Genomic DNA, 11,745 nt, shown 5'->3' with positions numbered 1-11,745 from the left:
ATAAACAGCTAACCCACAACTAATATATGAATGTGATTGTATAAATGCTATATTTAATTGAGATTTTGAGATATTTTAATAGATTAATAAATTTATGAATTTTGATGGAGTTTAATTGATTTCTAGAACTCATTTTTGAGTGAATTCTCTCAAACTCTTAAGGCGAGAGGTAAGGTATACGAATGTTTAAAATACTCTACGAAATCTTTTAAATTTTTATACTCCTTTAAAACCTCACATATGACATAACCCTAATTGAATACAACCCTCTTTGAATTTTTTTTTAAATTTTTTTTTAATTATGCTTATTGCCAATCAAGTCAAAGTTTTTTTGGAATTATCTTTTGGCCTTAGCGAAATTATTGCCATCCTTTCAACTTCAACCATTATAAAATGATCCCCTAGGACCACTTACATACATCAATAAACAAGTTAGGTGAATGAAATCTAGTCACAAACCAAGATGGTAGCTACCAACACAAATGACGACCGGAAAAGTGAAGTAAAAGCTTTCGATGACACCAAAGAAGGAGTTAAAGGCCTCGTTGATGCGGGCATAACCGAGGTTCCTACAATTTTTCATCAACCGCCGGAGTTGGATGATCACTACATAAAAAATTCCAGCTCTGATTCAGAAGCCAGACAGTTTAGCATTCCAGTCATAGACCTTCAAGGCCTTGAACTTGGTAGTCCAACTAAACGCAACGAGATTGTTGCGAAAGTCGGAGAGGCGTCAGAGACGTGGGGCTTTTTCCAAATTGTCAATCATGGAATACCTGTTGATGTTCTGGAGGAGATTAAGGATGGGGTACGTGGGTTTTTTGAACAAGACACTCAAGTGAAGAAGGAGCTTTACACTCGTGATCCCCTTAAACCTTTGGTCTACAATAGCAACTTTGATCTTTACAGTGCACCGGCCACTAATTGGAGGGATACTTTTTTGTGTTATGTGGCTCCTAATCCTACTAAGCCAGAAGACTTGCCACAAGTATGCAGGTATGTGACAAAGGAATTTATAATTCTCTGCAATCAGTGGTAAGTTTTATAAAATTTACTATAAGTCTGATTTTGTGCGATTCGGGCGGGTTGGAAGGTCAATCCAATCCTAACCCAACTTTACAATTTGAGCTCGGGTTCGGGTTGGGTTTCATTCGAGTTCATTTGAGTTTGGGTTTAATTGGGTTAGGGTTTACTTGGGTTGGGTTCTGGTTGCCCAACTTTTTCATGTTTAATCTTGTAACAACTTAATTTCTAACAATTCCTAAGAAAATTAAGCCAAGTAGCATCAAAGCTAGCTAACTTTAATTTCATAAATCAATATACTATAAAGCTTTAGGATTTAGAGACTACAAATATGCTGACTAATCAAAGTCTCTTATTCCCTAAAAGCTTAAGTAATTATAAAAGGTAATTTATTAAAAAAAATATTAGAAAGGGAGTTGGTTTTTGGACTTGGCTCATTTGGGTGTAGTATGAGCATTAATTGATATGGGTTACAATATGATTAAATTGAGTTTGATTAGTTGGGTTGGGGATAGACGGACAAATGATCAACCTAACTCAACCTAATCAATAAACGGGTTGAAATTGGGTTGGGTCCGGACGGGTTATAACTATAAAAAAACCCACTTGTTCAGGTTTAAAGTCAGTTTAAACATAGACGAGTTCGGATTGCACCCCTAATTATTTGACATGGTCCAACTCAAGTTGCAACCCTAATTATTCGACATGGTCCAACTTTATTTGATTATTAGGTTAGGTCTTTTGACACATTGTCTACCTCATCTTATCTTCACTTTCCTGTCAATTTTCCCCCTAAATTATATTATCCTTTAATTCTAGGATTAATTGTATTATGAAATTAATTTTAATTGATTATTTATATCATTAAAATAAGGGAACTTTAACAAAAAGCTCCCGGTACTGTTCATTTTAACGAAAAACTATTTTTTTTACACTAAAAAGTCAATCTTGGTGCTATTCACTTTACCTTTTATTTTGTACTTATCGTTTAAACTTAAAGTTTTCAAACTCTTTTCATTAGTTTTCCTTTAATATAATCCCTTAATTATAAGATTGGATTTAAACAATATTATCTCTTCTTCCTTGTAACTCCCGTGTACATCTTTTTAGGAGTATTTATCAAATATAGCCAAAAATTAACCCTTAATTTCAAAAATGTCACTTTTTATAAAAACTTTCAAATATATCCAAAATTTCACTTTAAATAGACACAAAAACCGTCAAATTTAACAATTAAATCAATTAAAGGCTTTTTAGCTATTGTCGCCTCAAGCTCCGGTCCAACTTCACCTTCGCTTCTACACTCCATCACCATAACCCTATCCCCTTCGACCCCCTCATCACTGACATTGAGCCCCACCACGGTTATCGCAAGTAGGAGCAGCAGAATTTCAATCATGCCTTCAATGCCTTTTTTATTACTAATATCATTTTTAGTTTTGCATATAAAAATGGTTTTTAAAGTCAATCCACATGTCGTTATATGATTGTATTTGTGAGACCCACGTGGTGCCACATCATCACACTAACAGAGTAATTGACAGATTTTTCACGAAAAAACTAAAATGATCACGATGGACAAATTCAAAGAAAAATTAAAATGATTCACAATAGACAAATTCAAGAACACTACTATTGATTATCATTAATTGTTAAGAACCAAATTAAGGAGTTATGTCAAGGTCACGAACCATTTTGGCTAAAAAGCCTTTAATTTATTTGATTGTTAAATTTGGGGGTATTTGTGTCTATTTAGGTAGAATTTTGGATATATTTGAAAGATTTTATAAAAAAATGACATTTTTGAAATTAAGGGTTAATTTTTGGCTATATTTGATAAATACTCTCTTTTTAGAGCATTATTATCTCTATTTCTTATGTGTCGTCTTCATCTTCCTCTTTTTCTTTCATTTTTTTTCTTATGTCTTATTCTTTCTCTTTTTGTTCCATCTTTTTTTTTATTATCCTCCTACTCCTTCACAAAATCTTCTTCTTTCTTTCAAGAATTGCAGACTCCCATGATTCTTATGTATTCATAACGTTTTATAAGAAACTTTTTGCTAGATGTATTCACCATATTATGTTTATTTTGTTTGTTTATATATATATATAGGGAGAGAGAGAGAGATACTCTCTTTTTAGAGCATTATTATCTCTATTTCTTATGCATCGTCTTCATCTTTCTCTTTTTCTTTCCTTTTTTTCTTATGTCTTATTCTTTCACTTTTTGTTCCATCTTTTTTTTGTTCTCCTCCTACTCCTTCACAAAATCTTCTTCTTTCTTTCAAGAATTGCAGACTCCCATGATTCTCGTGTATTCATAACGTTTTATAAGAAACTTTTTGCTAGGTGTATTCATCATATTATGTTTATTTTGTTTGTTTATATATATATATATATATGTATAGAGAGAGAGAGAGAGAGGTATTTGTCGATTTACTCTCTAAATTTGTAAGAATTAGCCACGTTCCCCCTCAACTTTAATTTTGGCCAATTTTCCCCCCTCAACTCTCATAATTAGTCAATTTCCCCTCTCCTGTTCAGTTTTTTGAATTTTTCATCTATCCTTCCATTGAGTATGTCACGTGCTATCCATATGACCACTTTTGAAGGGCAAACATGTCATTTTCTCTACATCTTCTATCTCTTTCCTTTTCGCCACCCACGTTTTCTACTCCTACCTAGATTCTTTTCTGTTAGAGAAGCACCTCTTCACCAAAAAAACAAATGACAAAAAAAGAGAGAAGCACCTTAAGGTGCGTTTGTTGCACCGAACTGTCTCGAACTAGACTAGCTTCAGGGACTAAGCTGGACTGGCTTAAACTAGACTAAGTTGGACTAGCTTAGTGAAGTGTTTGGTGCAGTGTTGGACTAAAAAGCAGGATAATAAAAATAATAAAATTAATTCTTTTTTTTTTTCTTTTTCTATTTCTTTTTCCTATTCTAGAACATTCCTGAAACCTCTATTCCCTCTCATTTTTTCCGTCCAAACTCCATAGATTCCAATCATAGCTTTTCCTTACCTTTTGACAAAAATATAAATAAATAAATAATCATAGCTTTTCCTTCATTTCAATTGATAAAGCTCTCCATCCAAATTCCACTACTTGCAACCACATCTTTCTCCTCCATTTGAATCAATAAAGCTCCCAAAACACAAACAATCAAAAATTCAATTTCAATCAAAATCAAAATTGTAGTTGCGTTCCTTGTGTACCCAACAACGACACTCTGATTCTGGTCCTGACTTGAGTCTAGGTCGCGAACCAAGACCAACTAGTCAAAAATCTCACCTCCTCGAGGTTAGGTCATACAGATTCGTGTCGGCATCAAGTAGGACAAGGAGAGAGAGGGAGAGGACGTGATCTGGGTTCAGGGCGATGAGAGAGGGAAATGGCACAAACGAGAGCAGTGGAGAGAGTACGCGAGAGCGAAGACAGGACGCGAGAGCAAAGGGAGGTGTCTTAGTTAGTCCTATAGTTTTGGGGGGAACATGCTAAGATCGGCTAGAGATGTTGTTAGTCGAGGCGAGTCCTCCCTAATACCACTAAAGTTAGTCTTGCAAGCGAACAAACATGGATTGCACTAATCTTTAATCCTATCTAGTTTAGTGAGAGCTAAAGAAGGAAAACAAACGGCCCCTTAGTTCTTTAAGGTGGCGATGACTTTCGACACCGCCTACATCCGCTGCTCCATGGCTGAGATCTTCTCCAAAGTGCCACCACTAAGCCCTCCCATGAAACATTTCAAATCACAACCAACCGGTGGCGACACTGCTAAACCTTCCCATGAAACCCTTCCGTTTCAACTTTGTATAAAAGTAGCAAAAAACTGACCTGAATAATGGGAAACTCCAAGACCCACCTGCATTTATACATTTAATACAACCCATAAAACAAAACTATTACAAAACCCCCTAAATCACACTCTCCCAATTGCTGAAACCCATTCCCAACCCCCCCCCCCCCCCCCCACACACACACACACACACTGACACCACTACAACAAACCCCGACATCAATGCTGCAAAAAAATCAGGAAACCCACCGAAAGCTTAGCTTGAGCATGGGAATTGTCGTCTCTGTCGAATTGGAGCCGCCTTGGATGAAAAGGAAGTGAACGAGCTGGAGAAGAGAGTTCGGGTGGTGGGGGTGGGACAAGGAGAATAAGGAGAGTGAGAATGAGAAGAGGAGCAAAATGAGATGGAAGGTTAGAAACATAGAAAAGGGTGAAAATTGATGGGGTGAAAGGGAATGTGAATGGGGGTTTGGCAACAAAGGGGGAAGCAGAGGGGACAACTGAAGGATTTTGAAAAAGAAGATGATGATGAATGTGGAGGGAGAAATTGCATTGGTAGAGTACTGATGGAACTAGAAGGGGCTTGGCTCAGAGAAAAGGAACAAGATAGAAAGTTCGGAGAAAAAGAAGAAGATACAAGGTTTGGATAGCACGTGACATACTTAACAAAAGAATAGATGAAAAATTCAAAAAATTTAACAACAAGGGGAAAATTGACTAATTATATTAGTTGAGGAGGGAAATTGGCCAAAATTAAAGTTGAGGAGGGAATTTGGCTAATCCTCACAAATTCAAGGAGCAAATTGATAAATACCTCACACACTCATATATATATATATATATCTATATATCGTTCTCATTTTTCTATTTGTGTATATAAAATTGTAGACTTTCACTATTAATTTATTCCTCAGTTTTTTGTTTTTTTATACATACTTTTCAATATATAACTAAAAACGTTATAGCAGATGCATTTTCTTCTATTATTTTGTTCATATATACCTATGTATTAGGTAGATGTATGTTACAAAAGATAGAGGACAATACTCTTGTTATATAATAATTAGATTATATATATATATATATATATATATATATATATATATATATATATATGCTTTATAGGTACAAAGTATTTGTCTTCCCATATAGTAGGTATATTTGGAATTAGGTTGTCACGCCTCAATTCCGAGATACATCCAGGATCGACATGTGAAGTCACCACATACCTGATCATCTATCATGTCCCGCCTTCTAGACATGAACATAACACAAATCAAGTCCAATAGTGTAGTAACTTTTCATTTATTTTATGGTTGCACCTAACCTCTATGTTAGACTGCCTCCATACTCAAGATGGGATCAAGCCATTTGTAGTTCACTCTTCTTTTAAACTCTTAAATTCTCAAGGCATTAACTAACAAGAACTTAGAGTTTCAGAATCACTCAAGGAAACCAATTGAGCATGCCTTGCTAGAGTTTAATCTACATAATGAAATCATATGTGAAACATGGTTGTCATTCACCTATATCACAATATTTTCCAACCTAATCCACCATCACTACAATTAATCGATTCGATGAATAACATATGCACAATATTAGCATTTAACTACATTAATCAATCAACAAGATTACATGTCATTTCACAAAATTTAATACAGGAACTCTCCATAATTCCCTACCTGGAATCCAAGCAATAACATGGTAACTTTAATTTACAAACACTATGTCTATTATGAGCAATTCCTATTCACTCAAAGTTTTGGACTAACTTAATGGAAATGAACAAGAGCTGGGATTTGGACCACTTAATGGAATCCAACCAAGAAGCAATCCTCCATCGCATATTTACCAAGCACGACCACTCTATATGATGCTAGATAGACAAATTTATCAAGTATGCCCCCTCTAGGATATGTATGATCTCCTATCACGCATTAACTATGCAGGACTCTATCATATAACACTAGGTAATGACCACCCATCGCAAATATACCAAGCATGACCACCCCTATCATATGTACCGTCCTCCATCGCCCTATCATAGCAGATGCATTTTCTTCCCTAACTCTAAGCATGACCACCCCTATCCTATGGCTGTAAGTAGTGATCACCCATTGTAGATATATCAAGCATGATCACCCATATAATGCTTATGGTCCCGCATTTCAAATATACCAAGTACGACCATCCATGTACTATTGCCACATGGTGTAGTCACATCATCACATATTGACCCACATGTTGTATACTACAAACACACATACCATAAATTTCCATGACAACACACTATCTAATCACACAGACAAACTACTTCTACTGAATACTTCTAATATGGTTCCAAGATCATATTTTAATGCCAGTAATCATACATCGCATTTATATTATCTAGAAGCTCAATAAACATATATATCACTGTACGCATCACTTACATGTAAACCAACGTATACATTAATTGGAATAGCTTGCTAACCAAGATAGATACACTAGGCTCTACTTAGTCTATAGTAATACTATTTTTTATTTTTTTTGAGCAAACAATATTATCTACACTAAGGGGGAGAGGGTGGGCTTAGCCTCACAATAGGCTAGCAATAATGTAGTTCAAACTTGTCCTTAGTGAGAATCGAACCTTAACCTCACACTTAGAAGTGAAGAGAAATATCACTAGACTGTAGTACTAAGTGGCTAGTAATACTCATTTTAATATTTAATAAATATTCAAAACATGTTGACCGAAAGTCAATTGTGGGTCGACATGTTCAACAAAACGGTCAACCACCCTAGTAATCCAATCTGAAATATCCGCCCACTCGATTTTTTATCTATAAATTTCTAAGGGTCTCAATATGTTTCTAAAACTATATATTAAAATTTCTTGACAATCTGACGGTCGGATTCGCCAATCGCAAATTCAGGAGGCAGTGAATGTTCGTTTCCTCAAAACATAAAAATTTAATCTGGAAAAATCCGTATGTCTGATTCCCTATTCATAAGTTTCTAAGATTCTCAAATATTAATTACAAATACACTTATTAATTTGGTGATGATCCAACAGTCGGATCGTCGTCTTCTACAAATGTCAAAATTTACAATTTCCTTCAATCCGGAAGATATGCATATCAAATTTCCAATCTGTAAATTTTTAGAGTCCTTAAATAATAAGTACAATAACATACTACAAATTGGTGGCAATCCAATGGTTGGATCGCCGATTACTTTAATAGTCAAGTGGCGGAGCATTACAAAATTAGGCTCACACAACGAATTTCACCAAACAGATGTCAAATATGGAATTAGGGTATCAAATCTAGCCTAGAAAAACCAAGTGGTGTCTCGAGCCACGCACCGCCTCATGCAACGGCCTACAACCTCAATTCACTTAACACCAAAGTTGCTCAATAATTTTTTTTTTTTTGAACAAATGATATTATCTACACTAAGGGAGAGGGCTGGGCTTAGCTTCACAATTGGCTAGCAATAATGTGGTTCAAACTCGCATTTGACGAGAATCAAACCTAAGACCTCTCACTTACAGGTGAAGAGGAATATCACTAAACCATAGTACTAAGTGGCCAAAATTGCTCAAATTATACCAAAATGAAGATCGCAATGAGATGAATAACTTTTGTATCTGCCTATTTCATCAGGATATACTTGAAATAGGCAAGGAAAAGCCAGGACACCCAAAACCCTCGAACATCGATTCACCCTTATCGCAGGTTGAGGGAGGCTTGGTGAGGGTAGTGGTTGACGTTGAGGTGATTGGAAGCTACAAATGCCGACGTCGAGGTCCAGGAAGCATTAGGTTTGATTGGTATGAAATCGTGGCCAAAATGGTTCAAACCTGGGTGGGTTGGGTTCGTGATGACGAAGGGATTCGAGAAGTGGTGATCGTTGAGGTCGTCACGTCAAAAAATGCCGTGAAATGGCGTCGGGAAGCTCAGCCTGGAATCGGGTCAATTCGCAGAGAAACAAGTCGACCCAGCCTTTCAAAACTTTTTGGGGGTGGGGGTAGGGGTGGGTTGGTTTCTCCCACTTTCTGGGAGCTTCTAAAAAAAGGTCTAGATTCCCTTTTTGCCCCCGAGTTTAGTGGCTTATAAATCTTTCGTTAAAACTCTGTTTCTTGAATGATTTTGTTTACGTGTTCGTGGAATTGAGCTCCATCTAAAATACAAAGATTGACCTAGAGAGATCTACATATTTTAAATGAATAGTTGCGAAAAATCAAGCTTAGTAAATAGGTAACTAATTCTAAAATTTACAAAAATAAAATAAATTCGCGTAAATACAAAATATGTAGAATTCTATAGTGAAATCCAGGGACAGAATTTCACATAGGCAATACTTTTGTTTTTCTACCTATAACATAGGTTTTTGTTTCTAATCAACCTCACATGTCATGTTTTTGTTTTCATAAATCTTTACCTTCTAAAATTCAATTTAACAAATTAAAATATAATTTTTATTTTACTGTAAGGGGCAAAATGGGCATACTAATAAATCAAATGAAACTAGAATTGATATGAAATTAAGTGAATTTTTTGGACTTGGATCAAAATGCCCCTATATTATATCTTTATCATGATTCATTGATTAGATGATTTGATCATGTATTGACTTTTGGTGGTAATGGAGTTACATACTTTGGCCAGTATAACATAGACAACAATTTCATATAGAATTCATTTACTGTTTAAAATATGGAATGGATTGTCTAAGTTGAGATAGAAATATGGAGAACAACTTTGAAGGTCGGTTTGATCGTTCATTTAAAGCATTATTTGCCCAAGCTAAATAGGTTGACCAACTCCAATCTTTGGCCTAACCTTTAGGCATTTGGCCAGAAAGTGTGGGGTTATTGAAAGTGTTTTTAATATGACTGAAAGAGCTTGTGATGAAAACATTGTTCTAAAAATCCCAACCTAACACCGCCTAGGCGCTAGGCGGCTGGCCACCGTCCCAATTAATGTCTAGACGTTTGAAAATTAAGAAAGGGTGCCTAGACCTACTAAAGCGCCCGCCTAGGCCTCCTACCCCTCCCAGACCCGCCTAGGCACCTGCCTAAATTGTGACTCACTTAGACAGAAAATAGACTACTTTCATTTTATATTTTATTTTTTTTCAATAAATTGTAAGAGACTTGTTGAATATTTAAATGAGCATAAATTATATGTTTGTTCCCCATGTTTTCATTATTTTCCAATACTTCATAATACATATGTCATTCTATTTTGTAGTTTATGATGAAATTATGTATATTTTAAGTATAAACAGACACTTATTTACACAAAATATAATGGATTTACTTAAATCCGACTAGTCCACTTAGGCACCCGCCTAACCACCTAGGTGCTAAGTCTCAGCCCACCGTCCGACTAACGCCTAGCGTCTTTTCGAACCTTGAATGAAAATGTTTTCAACACCAATTCTTGTTAAAATTTTAAGTGAATCTTGGATTCCATTGTTTTGGTCGGTCCCATCTCCTGGCCTATTTATATCTTTTTCTTCCTTGGACCCATTTTTTGGCCAGCATTAAAAACCCAGTTTCAGAAGGCAAAGGGTTGTAGTTGGTCTTACTAGATACAATAAAGTTTGAAATCTGAAAAGTAAAAAGATACTTACATAGGCAGCTCAACTCACCATATTGTTTCATTTCTGTATTAATTTCAACTCGCAGAGACATACTAGTTGAATATTCAAAGCATGTAATGAAGTTGGGGAAGTTGTTGTTCGAGTTGTTATCGGAGGCTCTTGGCCTAAAGCCAAGTCACTTGAATGACATGGACTGTAGTGAGGGGCTTCTGATTCTAGGTCATTACTATCCTTCTTGTCCACAGCCAGGGTTGACTATGGGCACAAGCAAGCATGCCGACAATGACTTCGTCACAGTGCTTTTGCAAGATCATATTGGAGGTCTTCAAGTTCTTCATCACAGAAAGTGGGTTGATGTTCCGCCTGTGTCTGGTGCTCTTGTGGTTAACATTGGAGACCTTTTACAGGCAAGTAAAAGACTATCATATATATTGTTATTGGATTGATGCGTCATCGTTCTATATATGTTCTAATTAAAATTGATTATTCTCTAATCATCAATTTATAGCCAGTGCATAATGAAGATATTAATTGCTACCCATACCATCAACTTGTTCAATGCATGATTTACTAAATGATCTACAAAATAATTGGCACTATCATTACTATCTTGTGATATACCTGTATATTTGTAAGTGAAGGTCAAGTGCGATTCATTGTGTGGCTTAATTGAAATATCATATACCATGTATTACCATGATTTTTATGTCTATATTTATGCCCTCTCTAAATTCTATAATTTTTCTTGTGTCAAATTTTTTGATTTAGATTCAATTTTGGGTTTTAATGTTGAATTGTTTTGGGGTTTCAGCTTATATCAAATGATAGATTCAAGAGCATACAACACAGGGTACTAGCAAACTGTGTAGGTCCAAGGATATCTGTTGCGAGCTTCTTTTGCACAGGGATGTTACCGTCAACAAAGCTCTATGGACCCATCAAGGAGTTAGTATCAAAAGACAATCCTCCAAAGTACAAGGAGACCACTGTGAGGGACTACGTTGCTTACTTCAACAACAAAGGCCTTGATGGCACATCTGCCTTGTCACATTTTAAGCTTTAAAGTTTGACACAGAGGATCAGTACCAAGGTTCTAAAAGACGTTATACGCTAGTCAGGCAGTGGGCTGGGGCCTAGAGCCTAAGTGGATTTAAGTAAATTATTTTATATCTTTAATATTTTGGTGAATTTGATAATATGAGACGAAAGTTTAAAGGATTATAAAGGCTAGTTTAGTATTGTTGTGCTTTTTAAAAAAAAAAAACTGTTTTTACTGTGTTGTGAGAATAAACAGTTATAAAATAAAGCTGTTAACTATTTGGTAAA

At 35.6% G+C, this 11,745-nt stretch overlaps 1 protein-coding gene across 1 annotated transcript; it reads left to right on the top strand.

Annotated features, from left to right (window-relative positions):
• Positions 1 to 404: 404 nt before the first annotated feature.
• Positions 405 to 11,745, top strand: LOC137736677 (1-aminocyclopropane-1-carboxylate oxidase homolog 1). Its single transcript, XM_068475911.2, has 3 exons — positions 405 to 996; positions 10,505 to 10,826; positions 11,231 to 11,745. Exons 1-3 carry the CDS (start codon positions 464 to 466, stop codon positions 11,480 to 11,482), a joined length of 1,107 nt encoding a protein of 368 aa, XP_068332012.1. The 5' UTR covers positions 405 to 463; the 3' UTR covers positions 11,483 to 11,745.

Source organism: Pyrus communis, chromosome 13 (assembly GCF_041283825.1).
Source record: "Pyrus communis isolate YQ-2024b chromosome 13, ASM4128382v1, whole genome shotgun sequence".
NCBI lineage: Eukaryota > Viridiplantae > Streptophyta > Magnoliopsida > Rosales > Rosaceae > Pyrus > Pyrus communis.
This window is presented reverse-complemented; position numbering and strand designations above follow the sequence as displayed.